Raw genomic sequence first — 23,497 nt, 5'->3', positions numbered from 1 at the left:
CCCTGTTCAAATGAGATGTTTTGTTGATGTTCAGGTTTGTTTTTAAGTAAAATTAAGTACAGCCTCTACAGAGAACATGCTTCTGCACAATTCTATGCACAATTACTGTTTATTTGTTAAATGTAATATATTGGGGGGGGGGCAATAAAATGTGGCCTCTGCAAAAGTTATAAAACATTTTATATTTTATCTTTTCTCTTTTCCCCCCAAAATGTTAAAATTAGCAAATACACATAAATTATGCCCTAAAATTAGGGGGAAAAAAACACAATATTTAGGTTTATTCTCTGTAAAGGAAGTGTCGAGTTACTTTTAATGGAAAATCCACAGCACATTTAATCTAAAGGGTGTTCAAATGTTTGCATGTGACTGCGCGCTGCATCTCAATGCGCTTATCTGAGCATACAATGGACGTCATCAGTACTGAACACTGAGCAACTGCATGTTTCATTAAAGAGAGCATAATTAGTCCTGTTTAACAGGATTAAATGCAGTGCAAAACACTGTGAAACAAACAAATCACTGTATTCAGTTTTTGATAGTATTTATTAAAATGTGGTGCTTCAGTTTGTGTCTGTTAAACTCATCATACCTCAGAAAAACAAAATATCACAGTACTTATCATATACCGAACAATATTTTCCTTTTTTCTAAGGTTTGATAAGTACAGACAATAAATGCCCTAGTTGTGCCCAAAATACTATCAAAAATTATGATTACATAGTTTTTCCTTGTTCCACAATCCAAATAAACAGGACTACTTCTGTTCTTACTGACGTGTAAGGACTGTCAAGCTCTGATAAGCAGACTGCCAGGTTACTGATCACAATAAGGATTCAATATTGTCAGTTTGTGAGTAACCACTGAGTGAATGTATACACATGGACTGCTGCTGTGGACAAACAGTTGGTCTGTTTTCAGTGCCATTTTTATATTGTACTGTTTTTGTATAGTGTTTGTCCAGTTTGTCTGTATTTATTACATTCATTAATTGCCTACACTGTTGTCTGCTGACGTTCTTTGTTCGTTCTTCGCACTGTGTCCTGGTGAAACTACATTTCATTCCTCTTCTTATCACATCTGTGATGAGAAGAAATGATATTACATCTGAATTTGACTTTGATTCCCACCAACAATGTAATACAAATACCCTGAATCCAAATTAATACATACAATCGCATACAAAAGGTACAGGTCCCACTGCTTAAATGACATAAAATGTGGCCTGTGCCAGTCACAGCACATTTAATATTGTATCATTAGTACTGTTTATATTTTTCCCCAGTGTTAAACTCAGTACAGACATGTAAACGACGTGTTAAGGTCAACAAAGCATCTAATTTGGCCAGGGGTGTTCAAACTTTTGCACAGGACTATACATTCACATCCATACATAACAGGTTCCCTCTAAAAAAAAAAAAAAAAAAAAAAAAAAAAAGGTACTTTTTTTGAGTTGTGCCACTAACCACCACCATATGCACACATAACTACAAAGATACAGACTCCCCCTGAGAACTTTAAATACCGCAAAAAAGGAAGACACATGCATAAACATTAATGGCTAAAGTAACTACAGTACAGAATAAACACACCAAGAGATTAAAAGAGGGTTTACATTGGCAAATAACAAATAAAGCCTGTGTTGTTTGAAGCGGCACAGATATATTTACTGAGTCTCTAGGGATGGCGAAGAAGCTAGCGGTGCAGCGACTACATCTGACAACATTTCTGACAACATTTCCCATGAACAGCCAACAGAGACTGTAATGAGGAGATGCAGAGAAGAGATAGCTGTAGACTGAGGCCATGTGAATATCTCCAGTGAGGCTAATGTGTATGTGTGTTTGTGTGTCATCCTGCAGAGAGCCTGATATACCAGCCTGGACTCCTATCCTCTACCAGCTGCAGCTCATAGAAATCAGAGACAAAGCAGACCCCCTGTCTCTGCCCATTTCTGACCGGATCCGTATCGGCAACCAGAAACGAGAGCGAGGGAACTTCTACTTTCAGAGAGAGGAGTACAGCATGGCGGCACAGGCCTACTGCATGGCCCTGGACATGCTGACCACACGCACACACGGTAACCTAGGAGAGGGCAGTATGGCACAGATACAATTAAACAGATACTTTGCACCAGTAGTACCACATTCAACCCCTAGGCTGACTACTTAGTTATTCAGGCTGCATTCACAAGACCAGGCTGAAGTGCCACAAAAATTATTTTTTGCCTTAGGGTCACACAAATCTGCTGTTCTCAGAGCTCTGTGGACACAAATCTAATCTTTTCAAATCAGGACTGAACCACTTTGGCTACATCCACATTGCAAGCCTGAGCACTCAATTCCAATTTTTTACTCAGATATGATCTTTCTAATTTGATGGTTCATATTTGTGTAGGTAAGTCCTTGTTCAGACAGGCAGCACAAATACGATTTTTCAGCATATGAGCAGGACAGACTTTCTGCAGTCTGAACGGCAAAAAACTGTCTTTTTCCAATTAGATTCAAGTCACATATGTAGGTACTTTCAAATCTGATTCAAATTCGGACAAATTTGGATTTCTGGATATATGATGGATTTCTGGCTACACACACACACACACACACACACACACACACACAATATATATATATATAAAAAACATCATATATATTAGTATATATATATATATATATATATTAGTTTTCATTCAGGCTGTGGCGTTGCATGATGTTAGAATTTGCAAGAAAGTCAATGGTGCATATTCACATATTAAACCCCATGTGTCAAACACAAGACCCATGGGCCAGATCAGCCCTATGGCACAATCCAAATCGGCCCTTGAAGTTACATTGTTTTTCTATTAATATTAGCAAATTTCACAATCAGCAGCACTACAATCCCCAGCAATCAATGCAATGTCATTTGTACTGACACCACTTCCAGCAACAATCTATGGGACAGCAGTTTTTTTTTTAAACCACTTGCACAAAACCATATCACCAAAAACACCAGCTGTGTTTTAGCTGCAGTTCAACCAAACATAAACACTATAAATGCTCAGCAGCTCAGAAACTGATCCCAGGAATTAATGAACTTGCAGCAAAGAAAATGTGTCAGGTGTTGAGACCCAGCACACAGGTAGGTTTAAAAGACCTACATCCTGGGGACATTTAAAGATATTTAACAGTTATCTGTAGCTAATGTAGCATAAATACAGCAAATGTTCACATGCAATATTAGAAGGTTTACTACAAGTGGGTATATTTTGCTGTTGACGTTTCAGTGTATTTAAATATGGTTTGTTGAGATTTTTTTAATATGGCTCTTTTAGTGTTCGGGTTTGACACCATTGCCTTAAATATAGAAAGTGGAAGGTTTTAACACACAGTTAAGAGTTTTTTTTACTTTGTATGTTGTGGTTTACAGTGACTGCTTCATTAAAAGGTCTACACTTACAGCCTGTCTCTGAACATTACTGGGAGATACCTACACTAACGTCATGCTCAGTTCATCCTGTTGTCAATAAAAAGTGAGTTGCCGTTGTAAAATACAGCGATATGGTTCTATTAGCTAGTTATCATTATTAGGTTTGATCAATTTTGCCCCTACCTGGTTAATGTATGCACAGGTGCATCACTACTACAGCAACTGCTGTGGATATCTGAGCAAATGCAACTACAGTCTAACCACACAAATTAGATTTGATCACTTGTAACTTAAAATCAACAGTCAGTCTAAACATTCAAATATAAGAAACCATTCTGATTTGCTCTGCAGCACGAATACAGCCTGAGTGACTAAATTTGTCATTAATGTGAAATAACCTTTGCTCTGAGTAACGTCATATATAGGAGCAACAAACTAAACTGCAGAACAAGCCTGAAAGGTTCACTGTTCACAGTTACAGCAAAACTAGCTTCAAGTTAGACACTGCTAGTACGTTAACACTGAATGATGATGCATGCAAAGTGAAAAAACTAATGGAGTTATGATGTTAATCGTTCTCATTAAGAAATCAGATATTTATATGATCTAAGACCACTTACAAAAGTCCATCTCTAACAGAAAGAAAATTCAAGCACCCAGCTTAGAAAGTCATCATTTCTTTTTTACAGTGGTCTGTCAGAAACTCTGCGTGAGCTCAACTCTAAACCTCCTCTCCCACCTTTTTATAACAACACAGACACAGGTCAGTGTGTGACTACAGTAGAATAAACACTCACACACACACACACACACACACTCATCTGCTTTGCTATCTGGACCCTGGAACTTCTGTCACTGTTGTTTGTTTCCAAATAAACATTTCACCATGATAAAAAAAAAAAAAAAAAAACCTTTTAGATACAGAAGACCTTATTTATTTCACACACTACCGCTGTCCAAACCAGACAGTCTGCTAGGACGTCTGAACAATAATGGTGTCATTTGAGTGCTCCGTCACGTCCACAAGATGTGAGTAATGCTCTTATTAAAGCTTTGGCTAATCAAACGTAAGAAATCTACATGTTATTTCCACCTCCTTAATCATGGTAATTGCCAGGGAAGCCGCTTCGATCTCGAGAGGAACATTTGACAGTAATGAGAGAGTGAAGTGCAGGGCGCCGTTTCACAGCAGACACTGAAAATGACCACACACATGTACAAAAAGAAATCCTTCTTCTCTACTTGCCTCACAAGCATCATGAATTTGGCTTTGCTGTTTATATATATATATATATATATATATATATATATATATATATATATATATAAAAATATAAATAATATGTTATATATATATATATATATATATATAAAATGTGTGTGTGTGTGTGTGTGTGTGTGTTTGTGATGTATTCAGGCTGATGGAGAATGTGTTGGATATGGTTCTATACAGCACCCAAAACGGCTCTTCTATTGTTACAAGCTTGGCATCGCAACAACAGAAGAACCCTTTTTTCTGCATAGGACCATATACAACACATTCTCAGTCAATCTAGGTTCTGTATCAAACTACCTGAATACAAGTGGAAAACATGGAACCAAATATATACTTGAGTGATGGTAAAAAAATAAAAATAAAATAGAAAATGAAACCAAAAACTTAAACATATTTAAGTATATAAAAGTAAAAAGTACCTGATTAGAGATTCCACTTTTTCTTTTCTGATATCAATACATAATATTTAAAAACTACTACTAAGCTTTAAAATTTAATTTATGTAATTATTATGTGCATCTAAAAGTAAGCTCTCATGCAGAAACTACTCAGCACTACTAGCCCAAAGAAATAAACACACAGCTTTTTTCCCCTCACGCAGCTTTGATCAGATTCATTCATTTTTCCCTTCTGATATCCAATCCAGCTTTTTTAGATGATACAAAAACTATTCTTTTGCTCATCACAACGGATATTTCAGACACAAAAATGTCTAGATAAGGGTGTTGGGGCAGATGGGAAAATTATTTGATTTTGAATTGTTTGAAAAAAGTTAGATTTTTTTGCAGAATTATTGCTTTACAGTTTCAGGGAACATAGGGACATCATACTAAAATTTAAACTAAAGGTTGAATGAACAAAAAACCAAGTGAATCAGGCACTACGTATGCAGGAGGTGCTCGCTGATGGAGTTAGCTCAGTAAAAATGGGGCAGTCGTGGGCTGGAGGTTAGGGAACCAGCCTCGTGACCGGAAGGTCGCCGGTTCGCTCCCCAGAGCCGACAGCACATGACTGAGGTGTCCTTGAGCAAGACACCTAACCCCCAACTGCTCCCCGGGCGCTGCGGATCGGGCTGCCCACTGCTCCGGGCAAGTGTGCTCACTGCCCCCTAGTGTGTATGTGGTGTTGCACTTCACGGATGGGTTAAATGCGGAGGTGAAATTTCCCCCGTTGTGGGACTAATAAGGGTCACTTAATCTTAAAACCATCATCCATCTGTTAAGGTATAGTTCTTTTCCCTTCTATGCGTTCAATGAATACACACAGAAACGCTGGCATTACTGGTTGAGAAATGTGTGGACAGATAAAGGGCAGAGACAGATTTTGGTTATGCTTGCAAGGTTTACTTTGGCTTGGTTGTTAGCATCTGCTCAGTAAGAATTTCCGACCCCAACTAGGGTGAGAGAGCGGGTATCGTACAGTTTTGTTAAAGCTGTATGTACAATGCACGACTTGGGACTCATGAGGATAATGCTAACAAGCTATCCAGTTTACACCAACAAAGAAAGAAATATAGCAAAACATATCAGGCATACTGGTCACTGAAATGTTATTCAGAGGGCATAATATGTCCACATATATTGTTTGCCTAAAGAAACGAGATTAAACTAATTGGAAAGAAAACACTGATTTAGGAAACTGTGCCTTAAGACACTGCCGTCATAGCTACCATTCTGCAGTTCTAAAACTCCTAATGGTAACTTTGAAAGCATTTAATATTTCCAAAATACTACTTACAAGGAGGCCCTTGGTCACCTGCCCAGTGTTTGTAATGGAGTGCAGGTTACTAGATTCAAGAATACCTCTGACGTACTGGAAGACCTCACATAATGCTGACCTCACATAATGCTGATCATAATGCTGAATTTCACAGAGCTGCTAACAAGAATTCTTTACTGCACTTTACTACACCAAGCCTGAGATCAGGTGAGAACTACAAAACAACTGCAAGTGACCCCAGAAAGGTGTCAGGTCCCAGATGTACTGTAATGGTTTTACTGCAGGTTTGTATAATGCCACTTTTGTTGTGCTTATGGTCAGTCTGGTAGGGTGCCGACTGGACCTGGTGCAGGGACGGCTGGCGTTGCACATAACAATAGATGCGAGATGACCATGTGTGTGTCCGCAGACGTTCAAGACTGCACGCTGGAGGAAGAGGAGGAGGTTAATGACTACCGGGTGAAGTGTCTGAACAACCTGGCCGCGGCACAGCTAAAGCTGGAGCAGCACAGCGAGGCACTGCACACCAGCCAGGACGTGTTGTTCCTTGATCCCAACAACGTCAAAGCACTCTTCCGGAAAGGGAAGGTGAGGGGCACCATTTTTTCTGAGGCCACGTTTGGTGAGTCAGTCAGAACAGGAGGGCTGTTTCTGGGTCAGTTTTGGCTTAATTCATAAATGCACTGACATTTCACATTTCCCAACAGTTTGAACAGTATCTAGTACATATTCAAGCATCTCAGAGAAAGAATACAGACTCAATCCACAGTATTGTATTCAGGAAATGTATAAACAACAATAACCAATTCTTGACAGTTTGTTATGTCGATTTTGGTTCATTTCTGTTGCAATTTTCTGACATGAAATGTCATACAAATCCCCAAAAAACTGCCACAACAGTGCAAAGCTGTCAAAACAGTTTTATTCACAATTGACACACAATAACAGATCGATGCTGTCGGAAAACCTTGTATCTCCATTTTTGTTGTTTTTCAGTTTGTGACATAATTTGAAAATGTCTGTTGCCCTTTACACTGTATGTAAATTTCATGATGAACGGACTAAAATAAATGACCCAAAAAAACTTGGAAAAATGTCTGGTTCCATTGACTTACAGTAAAAGTAAAGTAGGCGTTTTCCTTCTCATGTAAAGTTACTACTTTGGAGATACAAGGTTTTCTTCCAACAGTGATATCTATTTACAGTCAAGGTATCTACCTCCAGATTTGATAATCACTTTCCAAATACAAGACATTCTAAATATTAATTTATTTGAATTATTATTAATGATTCATAATTAATTATGGAATCCTCTGTTGATTTTCACATCTAAAATGTGCAGAGGGCTAACATCAATAGATGTAGAATACCTGCACTGAATGATTTTCATGTAATTTCAACAACCTGGATTTATATGAAAACTTTTGAATGGTGGTGTTTTTTCACATTTTTTTGTCACTTATCTGAGAAAAATGAACAGGGAGGCAGGGGGGATGAGTTCATGGGTTGCTAGCGTCCTGGGATATGCACTGAAAGGTTAATAAATGTGGTGACTCAGTGCAATGTGGAGGAGGCCCAGGGTTGGATGCATCATCCTCCTTGAGAGCCAAGAAAGAACTGGATCTTCATCTTTTATACATACCCTGGACACAATATTGTGAATCTGAGCCTGTTACTCCAAGATGCTTGACACAAAATGGCACACTAAATCAAACCTCAACAAACTCATTCTGCGATCTTCTGTGGTGCCATTTTATGTCAGTCAATAAAACTAATCTAGTAGTCTATTATTCTTAGAAACACTTCATGCTGTCCTGGGTAGAGGAATGAGAGCAGGTTTCAGGCCAGTCCAATAAACACTACAACCAAGTACCAGTGCTGAAATTATTATACTGTATTTGCAGCTTCTATCAGACAAGGGTGATTACGAGGAAGCCATGGAGACCTTGAAGAAGGCTTTAAAACTGGAGCCGTCTACCAAGGTGAGAACTCATCTCCTGTCCTCGCCTTATGTAAACCACCCCATCAGCTGTTTCTGGGTCAGGCAAGGACTGATTGGTATACAAATACCTCGTCTAATGAGCAGGCCTCTAAGCTGCTGTCTAAACTCAATGTTAGATACCTATCACACAATAAGTGCTCTTTAATTAATACTGTGAGCTCATGTGGTGAAATATTCATGATTCTGTTTACATAAAACTTTCATTACCAGGATCTATTTTCAACATGCTGTTAAAAGGAGTCTTGAAATAAAGAGTGACTCACAGCTCACTCAGTGTTGGTGGACCCATTCAGCCTTTGCAAGACAAGGTCCCAGGGGCTGGCAGAACTCAAACTCTCAAACAACCAATTCATATGACTTGAATGCTTGCGCCCTGGCTATGAGAAAGCTTCCTCCAAAATGCCAATTTGGCTAATCGATGCCTACGAGTGTTCATTCATCAACAGGAACTTTCAGATTTTGAGCTGAAGTATTCCTTTAACAACATTCAGGTTTGCCAGACAAGGACTTCTGAGGTTTGATAAGTTTGAATAGGTATAAAAAGATCTAGTTCTTAACAACGATTGATGAACGAAGTCCATTAATATTTGAAGCGTTTTTCTTTAGTCATCCATCTTCCATAGTAAATGCTTTAGCTCACACTGGCTGGGGCAGCTGTGCATCTTACAACCATAACACACACATGTCGCACATGTCCAAGAGTGAATTGTAAACTTCATAGAGATGCAGTTAAATAACACTTCCATGTTCTACAGAGTACTAAACTATATGTAAAATCATTTACTGCAATGTAATGATGGTGTCTTTGTTGCAGAGCAGCTCCTGTGCTGTACTAATGGTGTATGGACGCAACACTTTGCTAGTGTTGAAAACTTTGTGATTATGTCAAATCAGCTGCTCACTGTGTCAAGTTTTAAAGCTGTTGTAAAACTGTTTCATTAAAAAAAGACAACCTGGGAAAAAAAAAAAAAAAATCCACCTGAACCAGTTATGTGACCGAGTCGGCGGCTACGTTACTTGGACAAGGAGCCTTATACTCTCATATTTAAGAGGATTCATCAAACTTGTCATGTTTCCATGGTATACCAGCTTATCACAAAGCACTAAGCAGTTTCTCATTGTCCCATAACTTAAAGCACTCACACACACCCCTGATTTCTTTCGGAGATATCTCTGATATTTTAGCTTCAGTGGCCACGTGGAGAATGGTGCCGTTTGTTGCACTTTGTTGCAGACGAGACTGGAATAAATTTATGATTCAGTCTGATTAACTAACCAAACCAGCTACAATTTCTTCATTTTTAATATTTTCCACAAGAAGGGTCCACAAAGCATTACCACTTTTCTTTTTTTCCTTGCTATATACACTGGGTAACACTTTACAGTAAGGTACTGTAAGGCAGTCGTGGGCTGGAGGTTAGGGAGCTGGCCCTGTGACCGGAAGGTTGCCGGTTCGATCCCCAGGGCCGACAGTCCATGACTGAGGTGTCCTTGAGCAAGACACCTAACCCCCAACTGCTCCCCGGGCGCCATGGATAGGGCTGCCCACCGCTCCGGGCAAGTGTGCTCACTGCCCCCTAGTGTGTATGTGGTGTTTCACTTCACGGATGGGTTAAATGCGGAGGTGGAATTTCCCCGGTTGTGGGATCACAAAAGTATCACTCATCACTTAAATATCACTTAAATAAGGCTACATGACACCTACACAAGCTTGTAACTGACACAACCCTTCTCAAATCTTTATATAGGCTTTTTCCAATAAGTGTCATTTGCTATCAAGGTTACGTTTGCCAGTTTTATTCTAAGTTAGCTAAAGTAGCCTTAATGCAAGATGACACCTATTGGCGCATTTTATAAACATTTGTGTAGGGATATGTCAGTTATCATGACGAGCTTGTATAAATGACATGTAGCCTTATGAACAGTAATCTACAATAAAGTGTTACTATACACTGTTTACACACACAAGAAATCAGTGCTGTGTTATGACTAATACATAAACATTTCCATTAAATATCAGCTGTTAGTTCTCAAAAATTAACTACAGCCAAATTGCTAAAGCATTATCTAAAATATTTTGGGATTAAATTCTTCATATATTAAAAATAACTGTTCTATTGAAATGCCATTGTTGATGGAATGTATTTTAGGTGACAATATTTGTGGCTTACAAAAGGCAAAGCATATACTTAATAGGTAAATGGTAATAGATACTCAAGTATTCAAATTTACCCAAGTACTGAGGATATCTAGGTTATGTTCAGAAAAGCATCTGGTGATGCAAAAAATATGGGTTTGGTGATGATAAACATTGTCATTTTCCCCACTTCTAGTCACAAGACAGGTTTACAAACCAATTAAACTCTACAGAGATCTCTCAAATATTGAAAGTTCCCTGGGATTTCACATGGTGTGGGTGCAACCCAAATATTAATACATGGTTTTCCCCATGTGGACTCGGAAAATCCATCAAAAGAGTACGCATAAGTATTATTTGCATATTGTTACAATGCAATGATGGGGAATAATACAGGCTTTTGTTCATATACCTCTACAGTTGCTACTGACAGGGCTGAAACTTGTCCCGTCATGCCTCTGTGGATAGAACAGCCTCCCAAATCCTCAGAGCAGCCTCTGAGATTAGAGCTGTCTGGAGCCACTACACATACACATTGGTGTGGTGCTGCCAAAGTGTGGGGGTCAATACTGTACCTCTTCAATGAATTGACCACAGCAGACAATATAAGACAGAATGTACAGGATGATGCAGGGTGCTGACACTGCATGATAGACCAGAATAGAAGCTCGACCTAAGCCTTTAGTAAAGTAGAATTACATGAAATAATGCCCTTGGCAATGCTACTCAACACAACATTTAGAGCCCTTTAGTGCAGACACTTTCAAATTATCTTGAAGCACTTAATATGCCTGTGAAATCTTCTCCTCTCAACATCTTTCTTGTGCCAAATTCTTTATTAAGAGCACCAACAAACAGCTCATTTAAACAAATGAACTTTAAAAGGCCCTCAGTGTTGGGTAGCCTCAGATCCCCTCCCACCTCGCCCTGACCCACAGTCACTGTGGCAGCGAGTGAACCATGTCTAGACAAAACTGAAAATATCTGCTGTTGCTCTAATGGCAGCCTTGTCTGGGTGGCACAAAAAGAAAAAAACTTTCCCTCGAGAGTAAGAGAGAGCGTCTGGATTTGAGAAAATAAACGATGCAGTTCTGTTGCCGCATACTGCCCTTGCAGGCTGTTTTGAAGTAGCCCATATGTTTACAGTGTGTTCCTCATTAAACTGGCTTTACTGATGTCTATGAGATGTGTGCATGCAACACTGACTCTGAATCCAAGCCGTGAAATTATTTTATTGAACATGGATTCTGAATCCCTCCCATGCCCACTTCAATGCTGTTTTGCGGCTTATGAGCAAGCAAAGCTCCATCTGGCAGCGAGTGGGGGAAAAAAAAGATATCAACAACAGCCATCGTGACAGAATCCAACATCAAAGTCAACAGGTGAAGACGCCACAGTCTGGAGATGTAGTCTGGAACGTAATTGCACCATAAGAAGAATTATTGCAAGCATTAGCTGCAATAGTACTCCATCAGCTCGAACGAGCTTGCTCTTTGGCAGGGCATTAGAAAACTTCCTATTCGCAGAACTATAAAACTGCTCAGCATTAAACAACAGTGGACTGACCCTAGTATTTACAGCTTTAACGGTTATCATTATTCACCTATTAATAATATACCACAAGCGCCCTGAAATCACAGCTATTGCATGGTCTTTGGACCTAATTCATTCAAAGGGAAATTCCACAGATTTTTTGAAAAGTTCAGCAAAAAATAGTTGAGATGTAAACAAGGTCATTCAGAGAGGACTGATGTGAAATAATTAACTCTAGAGAAACTTACTGACTGGCTTCTTTACAGTCAGTCAGCGACACAAACCAGATTACAATATCTACAGTATAAATAGAACCAATTTATTCACTATCCAAAACAACTAGCGAACCCACACAGGTCAGAGTTTTTATATGTAATGTTGATTAATGTTAAAATGCCTGAAAATATGTTTTTTTGGAGACTATTTTTCTTTACAGTGCCCTTCATGTAGCCCTCTGAAATATTCAGTCAGTGTCTGGCAATAAATTTTTATTAGTACAATGTGCCAAATGTTTTGATCATTCAGTAAGAGATGAAAGTGAAAACATGAAATTTGCATGGCAAGCATGTTCATGGAGGGAATACGTAAGAGAAAAAAGACATTTTAAAATATAGTGATGCAAACACCTCCCCTTTCATCGACATTCACCACTGCAATGGCTAGCTTTGTTACCTATGTGAACAACAGAGCATCATATTTCCCATTTCAGGGACATTCCCTTTGCATCATAACTGTTTTTGATGGACAAGAGGCAAGACGTAAGCGTTCAAACAAACATTTTTCATGTGGGACAAAGAAAGGTTATGAAATAGGAACGTTATGAAACTGGATGGGAATTTTTGATTTTATGAATCTCAGATGGGTTAGATAACCAATATTACATCATTCAGGTAATGCATTATTACTAAAACTGCATGGCAACATGACTGTATCTAGTACAAAAAATGCTGACTACAAACAGAGATCCAGTGTCGCTCAGATCGTAGGTATCACTCTGTAGGCACAGTGGCGAGTCACTGACAGTATCTTAGGGTAGCTGTGATATATTCTAGGCATCAAAACTGGCCAGGATTGAAACATGCTGATTATCACCACTCAGGGGTGTGTGTGAGTGCTTGAAGTTATGGGACAATGAGAAACTGCTTAGTGCTTTGTGATAAGCTGGTATACCATGGAAACATGACAAGTTTGATGAATCCTCTTAAATATGAGAGTATAAGGCTCCTTGTCCAAGTAACGTAGCCGCCGACTCGGTCACATAACTGGTTCAGGTGGATTTTTTTTTTTTTTTTTTCCCCAGGTTGTCTTTTTTTAATGAAACAGTTTTACAAGGCCAGAGTACACCAACTGGACAAACATGGAAAAAAAAAACAAATAAACAAACAGACATTTTGTGAGATACCTGTGCTTGACTGTTGAAAGATGTTCTTTCATTTACTGTAGTTTATTTGGTTAGACAGTTTCTTTTTCTGGACATTCTGCACAGCTGAAATGATTTCACAGCTGCATCCGATTTATTTTTATTTTGGCTGATCTGCATGACTTGCATAAATTAGGTGAGGGAGATACATGTGCTGTATTTGAATGTTGTACATGCACATTCGTCCATGTGTGCCCACTCACCAGCCAACTGATTCATATCAGTACATCCATTCAGCCTGGAAAGTACAAGCTTCTAGAACAGAGTAAATAATATTATGGTCTTTGTCACCAGGTGGGTATTTCACAAAGCAGGATCTCTCAGTTCACCAGATATCCTAAACCCAAAGATGATGATTGTTCAATAAGAATGTCCACTAGCTCTTTTCCTATTGGACAGATTTGACTCTGGGCTTATCTGGCTACACTGAGAAATCCTGCTTTTTTTTGTTTTTATTTTTTAGATCAACAGAAGGCTAAAGTAATAGAATCAGCATATAACTGCATGATTGGTACGCTCCTAAAACATAAGATAAGAACCCATCTGAACACACGGAAACTGATTTGTTCCTGCAAGCCAAAAATTCGGAATGTAGCTACGCTAGCTATGTGAGCAACAGTGCTCCATTATTCCAGTCAGTATCATGTTGACAACACTATAAATCCTGCATGCAGGCTCCACTCATGAGGGTGGTTTCATAATTGGTATGAATTAGTAATGCCTTTTGGATATGTGTGTTCTTTATATAAAGTGGCTCTGCCAGGAGGCAGATACTGCTAGGTAGACGTCAACATTCACATTCCATCTTCCAGAGATGAATATATTTATCGCTGCAGTCAGAACAAAACCTCTCATTTCCAAAAAGGTAACTTTACAGGATAAGGAGAAATGTTCTTGACTTTTCAAGGAAGATAATACAGAGACCCCCCACCCCAGTAATTTTGGACCATTTCTGTTGGTCCAACCTTTAAAAAAATGTTGAGACCACATTCAGAGCAACTGGCTTTTCCAAATGATGTCAAAACTAAAAATGACAAAAATGCAGATAAAAGGTTTTGTCCCGACAACGGCGACATTATGGAACATATATTTATATTATCCAACTGGTAAACACATTACAACTGCAGGAGAACTGTCTTTTAAAGGCTCATGCTCAGCACTCAAAAGAAGGAAAGCACCAGTCATTCACAGCTATTTAAGGATGCCTATCATCACTATGAGTGTCAGCACTTTTTCAACCCTCATAAGTTTAATTCAAAAGAAGTTTCATAATCAGTCTAAACGCTCAGCCAAGCCGCGTCTTTTAGGAACAATGCCAACTACTGTGCTGCTCGTGTGTAACTGGTGACCAGGAAGAACCGTTCCTGAAGTGCAACTTGCAACCTGTGCTATGCTGCCATCTGCAGGGTATCATAACAAAAAGAGTACAAGTCTGGCGTACATTCCACAGCTCTGCACATGTTCAGGCGAATGTGTGTTGATACATATCACTGCTGACAGGAAAAAAATGGTAACTTTACAAGAGAAGGAAAAACATTAATAACTTGTAATGGAAGTTAATGTAACAATATTCTGAACCCTTTCTATTGGTCCATTCATCATGAACGCCATGTAATGTATAAAGTAACAACAAAAATAGAGATACCAGTTTTTGTGAGACAGTTTTTTTTTATGCTCTACAGGCCATACATGCTGAACTATCAAAGCTGGTGAAAAGACAAGCAGGAGTCACTGAAATGCAGAAGTGGAATCCAAAATCTGCTCAGCTACTAGGGGAGAACATAGCACCGTTCCTCAAACCCCCCAAAAAGAAGCCCCCTGTAAGTGAATGACTGCCACTGAACTGGGAAAAAAAGTAGAATGGTAGAGGAAAAAATGGTGACACAAATAAAAAAAATATATATATGCATCCATCTTTTCTTCTGTTGTTTCAGGGTATGTCCTGGAAGCTTCTGCTTGGTGCTCTGGTGGTGGCCTTGGGCAGTTTAGTCACCTCAGTGGTCCTGACTGCAAGAAACTAACTTTCTCTCAAGCACTCGGAAGCTAACTTGTAAACAGATTCCCTCAAGCACTTGGATACAACTCCTGTAAACAACCATTCCACAGCACTGCATTGAGAACAAAGAAGAGGGAAAAGACACCGAACTGTTTACTATACGAGCTCAGTTTCAGCGCCGACACCCATGGGCTTACGCATAGTATACCATATTTGCAGAAAAAGGGTCAGACTGATGCATAAACATTGTAATAAAGATCAGTATTATGTGCTTATTTCCCATTCAGTTATGAAATCTCAGTAACTGTGCTCCCACTTGTCACTGAGGCAATAACTGTTAGAGCTGTTCAAATAGGCTTTTTCAGAAAAGATCCCCACGACTAGATGAAGGTTTAGATGAATTCTTTTTAATCTAGTGCTGATCTGAATGATGCATGTGGGCAGCTACTTTTAGGCTAATAAAATCAGGCCCCACCCTTTTTCAACCCTACTCAACTCTCAGCTCTGTTACTATCTAATTGGTATTACAAGACTGCTTTCAGGAATCAGCATGATATTTAGTCACTAGCCAATTTCCCATGTTATTACATGACACCAACACAGACTTTGTAATCATCACTGAGAGAGGACACGTTTAGATTTTAATATGTTCCCCTCAACTCTGCAGCACTAAACATCAGCTAATAATAGCACAAAACAAGGCTTTTACTAATGTGACGTACAGTCCCCATCAAACAAAGTTGTCATTAATGTGGCACACCATCTCTATCAAGCAAGATTTTTTTAAATGTTTTTTTATAAATATACAAATTCAGTTTCAGACATTAAACCATCTCTCAGTGGACACGTTGTGTTTTTAAGAAAAAATATATACTTCATGCCTAAACTGTCTGAGAGCTTCTGTATTTATTCTGGTTTAAAAGGTGGATTATGGAATCTTCATGCTAGAAATTAGGCAAAGATTTTTATTGTGAAGATGAACTAAACAGTATCTTTTGAAATAAAGAAATATACTGGAGAGTTTTCATTATTTCAGGTCTCATCTTGAGTTTTCATGTTTCAAGGTTTTAGGATACTTGGGCAATTTACTAATAAACTGCATCATAAACTATTAAATACTTCCATTTACATATACAACCTAAAGAAGAGCAATACAGCATTGGACAGAGCGCAGATTAATCTAACCCAATTTTCACAAGAAGGCAAATCACTGTCTCAAATTTAGGAATAACAAAACATTCTTTTTTTAAAGATTTTTTAATGACCGTGAAAACTTAAGCAGTGTAAATATGAATGTGTGTTCCTTTGCTTTGGGACTAGACTGGGGTGTTTTACTAGCTAATCAAAACAGGCTTTGCCTACTCTACACCCTGATCACTTAACTGAAGAAACAGATAAAGGCAATGACTGTAGTTACTAATGAATGCCTAACCTTGATTCTACAGATCTAAGCTGCATCCAAGCTGCACACTTCTACTCTAAGCCACATGCCAAAATAGTAGAAGAGTAGCTTTGCCCTGTGATCTTATTTTGCCAGTATTTTGCTTACTGATTAGAGCCGAATACACCACCGCTTAGATCTGTAGGAGCATGCTCAGGCATTAAAAACGCAAATGCTACAGTGTGCATTCTATTCCTTATGGCATTTAATGCTATTGCATAGTTTGACAACTATAGCTTGCAAATCACCAACCCAGTATTGAAACTGAACCATGGGCTGAGACTATTGTTACATCCCTACTAAACAGCAGTCAAAAACACATTTTAATGAATTCTGTGATTTTAAGACATGGAAATAATCTAAAGAACCCTTGTAAAGTTCTTTGAATGTCCCCAGTTCTATACAGGACCCTGAAGAACCCCTGAAGCACCATCTTTAAGCATGTACAAAAGGAGTATGTTCATTGTCACAAAGCTCAAAGCTCAGAACTCACAGGGTGACATGCTGTGAGACTGCACTAATATTCCAAAAAGAAAATATGTTCTACCATAGCAAATACAAGTGTAATTCATAAATGAACATAATACAAACTTGGCTTTCAGAGCTCCGTCCCAACCCCACCTCAAACTGTAGGCGAGACAATGTCTTTGCAGCATACGCTTCCAAGAGTAGCCCTGACCTAATCTAACATACTTAGATCCTCCTGATTGCGGAGTTCAGGAGCTTCTGAACATTAGAGCACATGTTAAGTCAGGGTGGCGGCCCTGCCTTATTAGCAACAGCTTTTAACAACTGAGGCTCCTGCACTAAATGTTTTTGTATTTGCTCTGATCTAACACACCTGATTCAACTCATAAAGAGCTCACAAATTAGCTTTAAAGTGAGTGACACCAGTTGAATCAGCTGTGTTTGAGCAGGGATAATCCTGAACCGTGGCCTTCCTAGGCATCTACTGTGCATTTCTCGAGTTTCATTCACGAGGACATGGTGTATTTAAGTCTATTAAATTCATTAAATTTAATGAAGTCACTTTTTCCAGCCAAAACATTAAGAAACTGGAGGTTATAATAAGAAATCTAACCAGAGAGCACTGTTTAAGGTAAGCTACAACACATGAACATATTCCAATGTAATTTCATACTCATTTTCACTGTCAATCAAACACTGTGGGTGGGACATCAGCAGGGACTTTTTAGAGCAGTGCATGTTTTATGAAAAAGTGAGGAAAAAAATTCATTTGGTGGTAAACAAATAGAAATTCATTAGGGGCTTGTTTACAATATAGCGCTAGCAATAGCGACACTGCTCGAGACATTTTAACAGGTGCCAGTCAGGCCAAAGATAGTCCTGTTGAGAGTCATTTCATTTCAATTTGAACTTAAATAATACACTCACATAAGACGTGAAATTGTAAATAGACAATTACATTAGCGTTTTCAAATTTGAAAAAAGTCTGGAATATGCTGTTGTAGTCCTGATGATTTGCGGTTGCTCTTGCCACAAGTTTTATCATTTGATTCCAGACCAAATAGATCCCGAAAAGAATGAGCTAACAAACTTTAATCCCCATGCTGATAGAAGCTGGATGTATGAAAATGTTTCACTTGGAGCAAACCTATAGAAAAATCCAGTACTTGAGTTTTTTGACCTGATATGGTTTTTACAAAGTTACTGAAGCTGTTTCTGGTGGCCTCAATTACTCCTACTTTAGTCATTATTTCTCATAATAATCAATAAAACCCCTATTTGGTTAAACTACTCTAACCAATCAATTTAGTGATCTTAAAACCCTTCAGGGACAATGGTAGTTAGCTTTAGTTAGCCACATCTCCAGATTAAATAACATCCAAAAAACGTAGTTAGCTAAACAGATGCTGCTTTCAAGTGGTCTCTCAATGTTTCCCATCACATGACCATTTTGATGCGTCACAGCAAGATGTAGTGACAGTTAGGGTTCATTTACTGCATCGTGCTAGCAACTCGGGTAACTTGTATCACAAAAGAGTCGGTGTGCCCAACAAAAGATTAAATACTGTGGAGGAGTACTTGATTAGCGACCGATCCATACCTGTACACTTGTCTTTCAAACAGGGAAATAACTGATGGTATGCCGTGTTGTTTCTCAGACGTTAGCCAATCAAAAATACTCTACTGGTGAACAAATCATGAAACTCCCAGATTTAACGTAGCTAGCAAGGTGTGCTTATTCATGTCAAATATGCTTTACTGACAATAGCGCCACCTGTAGAATGAGCTAAAGCAGCACATATTTAACTGTGCTCATCACTTATTTCACAATCTTCAGTCACTAAAACACATGTTCACTTTACGTAACAGCTTGTAGCAGACAGTATCGGAGCCAAATCTAAGAGGGTTCTTTCCTGACAGGTGGACTCACTGGAAAAGCATCCTCTTGTAACCTTTTTTATGAATTCAATTATGAGATATTAGTTATATACACTTTGGGCCAGCTTATGTTTCCTGCAATACATTTTCAGGGATGCATCACCAATTTAGCAAAAAACAGCATATTCTGGCCTGTGTTCTGCTATACAAAGCATTTCCCTGTCATTTTCTTTCTTTTGAGTCTACAATGAAATTATTTCAGCAGTGTGCATTTGCTAACTCCATATATCCATGCAAGTTACATGGCAGCAATAAGAGTGCATCCCAATTTATAATGAGTTGCATTACCTAAAAGCTTTTTACGAGTTACTGCCTTTAGAGTGTAAAATCTGACCCAGACGAGGGAGAAACGTGACACTATAAGAAGGAGAAATTCATATGTATTTTGTTGACATAGCAACGTACAAATTTTGCTGCATACAAGGTCAAAGCAGACTGCTATGTTGTAGAATAAGTAAGCAGTGGTGCATGTAAGCTACACATTACTTCTGTATTACTATTTACGAGTCATTGTACTTCAGAAGACCGTCTGAGATATTTCTTCTGTAAAAGTTATTTATTGTGTTGATCAAAATGAAAGTGACGTTTTGCAAGTTCAAGTCGATATATGTGATGTAAAGGCGGATTACCTCCGCTTTCGAGCAAAAGCCTGCGCGCGCGCTCCCGTGTTGGGGGTGTATCTCGCGGCAGGGGTGCTGAATTCGGCACAACACCGGCACGATATTCGCTCATGATATTCGCGTTTGCTCTCGACTCTGAAAACCTGCCTTCCTGCTGGGTCCTAGTGCTCCTTCGGATTCCATCCCAGCTGGGACCCAGTGTCACACAGGCTACACAGCTATACACACAAATGAAACGCCTGTAGTGTTTAACCATCAGCATTTCAGCGTATTATTATAGCAGTGACTGGTCATTATTTTTGACTTATTTTGTACCAACGTTAAAAATTCACCACTCGTTACCTGCTTTGCCCTTTCTGAGGAAAACTCCTTACAATCATGAGGCTTCGCTGACGTCCAGGTCTGATGCGATTGGCTTACAACTTCTGAGGTCTGATTTGATTGGCCAGGCCGGCCTAACGCTTTTCCTTGATGCTGAACTAGAAAGACTCCTTTTATAAAAGTCTCTGTGCCAAACAGCAGAGGACTTGCCATCTACACATATTTTAGAGAAACTCTGCATTCAGTCAAACAAAAAGCAATCAGATAAACTGCACAAACATTGTAAATGGTAAAGTACATTTAAACATGTAGTTACTGCCATAATAATTTGCTAATTATTGCTAAATTAAAAAAAATATATCATTTCTACAGGACGCAGAAATGTTAGTTCATGCATTCATTACTTCGAGGCTAGATTCCCATAATGCCCTGCTGTCTGGATGTCCCAGCGAAAGCCTTAACAAGCTTCAGCTAGTCCAGATCGCTGCAGCCAGAGTCCTCACAAGAACCAGAAAGTTTGACCATATCAGCCCAGTTTTATTAACTCTACACTGGTTACCAGTTAAATTTTGCATTCCATCCATCCATTTTCTAAGCCGCTTCTTCGTCAATTTTGCATTGATTTATAAAATTCTATTACTGACTTACAAAGCTCTAAACGGACTGGCACCTCAGAACCTCAGTGAACTTCTCTCCTACAATGAACCACCACGCCTACTTAGATCACAAGGTGCTGGCTTACTACTGGTACCTAGAATAAACAAAGCTATATGGGGGGGTTTGGAATAAGCTTTGGAATAATCTTCCGGTTAATGTGCTGCCGCTGCTAATAATAAACTAATCTAATTAACCACTGCCCACCTGTTTTCCCGCTTTGTACTATAATACTTTATACTAACAATGTTTGCTATCCGGTGTCGACCAGAGGAGGATGGGTTCCCCTTCTGAGTCTTGGCTCCTCTCAAGGTTCCTTCCTCTTGCCCTTAGGGAGTTTGCCTTGCCACTGTCACCACTGGCTTGCTCACTGGGACTTGGACCCGGATTTTCTCTTTTCTTTTTCTTTGTCATACTGATTGTTCTGTAAAGCTGCTATATAAATAAACTTTGCTTGCTTGCTTCGTTTGAATTCAGAACAGCAGTAAAATAGGCCAGAACCGATAGAGCCCAGCTAACTAGCTAATAAACTATAAAGCCATTTCACATCCTCAGTGTTGTGTTTATCCCTCATAAACACCACAGGAACGCACGCGATGGGTGAAGGAGCTGCTCCACTGAGAAATCCGCCGCCCCTGAAGCTTGTAACTCAGAATTTCCCACCTAGTTAACGTCAAAGAAAACGGCTACTCAGCCGGGAGTTCCTTCTGGGACGGTCGGGATGTTGTTCTCAATGCCGGGCTTGGCGCATCATTTCAGATCAACATTACTCCTCACACTGTAATAAAGCTCTCTGCTTTTAAATTAATTTGCCTTTGATTCGTCAACACACAGACACCGTGTTTGTTATAACACCGACCATAAAGCTCCCTGTTTTGAGAAGGTAAATGCATCAAGAACATTAATCTTAACGCTCGTTTCATTAGTGTTAGCTGGCTAGCTTGTTACTAGCAACGCTCACGTTCGTGGAGTCGTCTGTGTTTTTACTGCTTCCCAGCTCGAGCGCACTTAAGTCCAAATGGCGCAATTCCAAGCTACGACTTCCCGCCCCCGAGCAGAGGCGAACGCAGCATTAGCCAGCAAGCCATGAATTGTGTTTCACAGAGCTCGTTACCTTAATGAGAGGTCTGGGTCTCTCCAAATAAGCTCTGGCAGCTGTGGACGCCACGAACAACAGGGGGCGCGCCGACCTGAGCTTCACAGACTTGCATCCACCGTCTGACATGATGAGGTCAGCACCCACTGACTGTATGCCACTACTTGTCCACCCTTGGACCACCCAGATTATTGTCCTGCATACAAAGTCTAACTAATATTTCTCCTCAAACAGATTTTAAATGCACGTAACCTTTTATTTAGTAAAAAGACCAATATTACAACCAATTCAGAGAAAAAATAAATATAACTATTAATTTATTAATTCGTTGAAAATACTGTTGCTGATGTAACGGATGTGGAAGGTTTATCTTTTATTTCACAAAATCCTATATATTTGTCTATTTTGGTAATCGTTTATTTACTATCTTCTTTATTTATCCATGTTTTTTTGGTTGATTTCACATCAGCTACAATTTATTTGAACCGACTCTTGCAGCGAACTTTTATTTTGAAATAGCGGGGCTCGATTGGCGATGCTATTGGTGTTGACCGCTCGCTGTCTGTTCGTGTCTTTAGAGCTCTCCGGAAAACGTTGTTTCAAAATTGGGTCAGATCACTTTTCATGCGTTCAGATGCTTAGTTAAGATGTTTGGAGTCGCTAGGAGCAAAACGGCTTTGATTCTGTGACTTGTATTGAGTGTTTTGTGGAGTGCAGCATTTTTTTTAACTGATGAATGTGCAGCTACCATTTAGTCTTAAATGGCGTCTTTATTTCTCAGCGTGTGTTCGTGAGAGAGACAGAATTCATTCAGCGCTGTGCTTTTGCCACTCTCATTTTGTATACAGGTACAGTAACTTTCCAAAAACCAATATATGCTGTTGTGCTGATTATTTTTAGCATTTACTTTGTTTTATGAACTTGTGTTTTATAAAAAATACACACTTGCCATATTAGGGTATTCATTTTTTTTCTTTACATAAGAAAAGAACAATATATCTTGCAAGATTTCATTTTAAAAGGTGTATTTTTATTATAGTATCTGCTGCTTATGCTGTTTGCCTATCTATAGCATGTCATGTGAAATCGTTTTAAAAGCTGTATTATTTTACATATAATATAGTCTCAGTTCGCGGTAAAAGTTGAGAGGATAGCGTGGGTACGTGAGAGAGACAGAGAATTCATTCAGTGCTGTGCTTTTGAGAGCCGGTTGTAGCCGAGATGTTGCTGTGCTGTCCCACTTTGTTCCGTCACAGCAATGCCGGAAGTACGGGACAGCGGCAACTGTGCCGGTACACACAGCGGGACAGCGGCAACTGTGCCGGTACACACAGCGGAACAGCGGTCTCTGTGTCAGTACACACAGCTGAACAGCGGCAACTGTGCCGGTACACACAGCGGGACAGCGGCAACTGTGCCGGTACACACAGCGGAACAGCGGTCTCTGTGTCAGTACACACAGCTGAAC

The 23,497-nt window shown here is 39.3% G+C and overlaps 1 protein-coding gene across 1 annotated transcript in view; it reads left to right on the top strand.

Moving 5' to 3' along the window:
- The window catches only part of fkbp16 (FKBP prolyl isomerase 16), a 60,452-nt gene extending 43,943 nt beyond the window's left edge, over positions 1-16,509 (top strand). The window contains exons 4-8 of the mRNA XM_017704244.1: positions 1,863-2,080; positions 6,813-6,991; positions 8,308-8,385; positions 15,178-15,315; positions 15,430-16,509. Of these exons, the coding sequence (XP_017559733.1) occupies positions 1,863-2,080; positions 6,813-6,991; positions 8,308-8,385; positions 15,178-15,315; positions 15,430-15,516 (700 nt within the window). The 3' untranslated portion in view covers positions 15,517-16,509. The remainder of the gene's footprint in view (positions 1-1,862; positions 2,081-6,812; positions 6,992-8,307; positions 8,386-15,177; positions 15,316-15,429) is intronic.
- Positions 16,510-23,497: the final 6,988 nt, after the last annotated feature.

Source organism: Pygocentrus nattereri, chromosome 7 (assembly GCF_015220715.1).
Source record: "Pygocentrus nattereri isolate fPygNat1 chromosome 7, fPygNat1.pri, whole genome shotgun sequence".
Lineage (NCBI taxonomy): Eukaryota > Metazoa > Chordata > Actinopteri > Characiformes > Serrasalmidae > Pygocentrus > Pygocentrus nattereri.
This window is presented reverse-complemented; position numbering and strand designations above follow the sequence as displayed.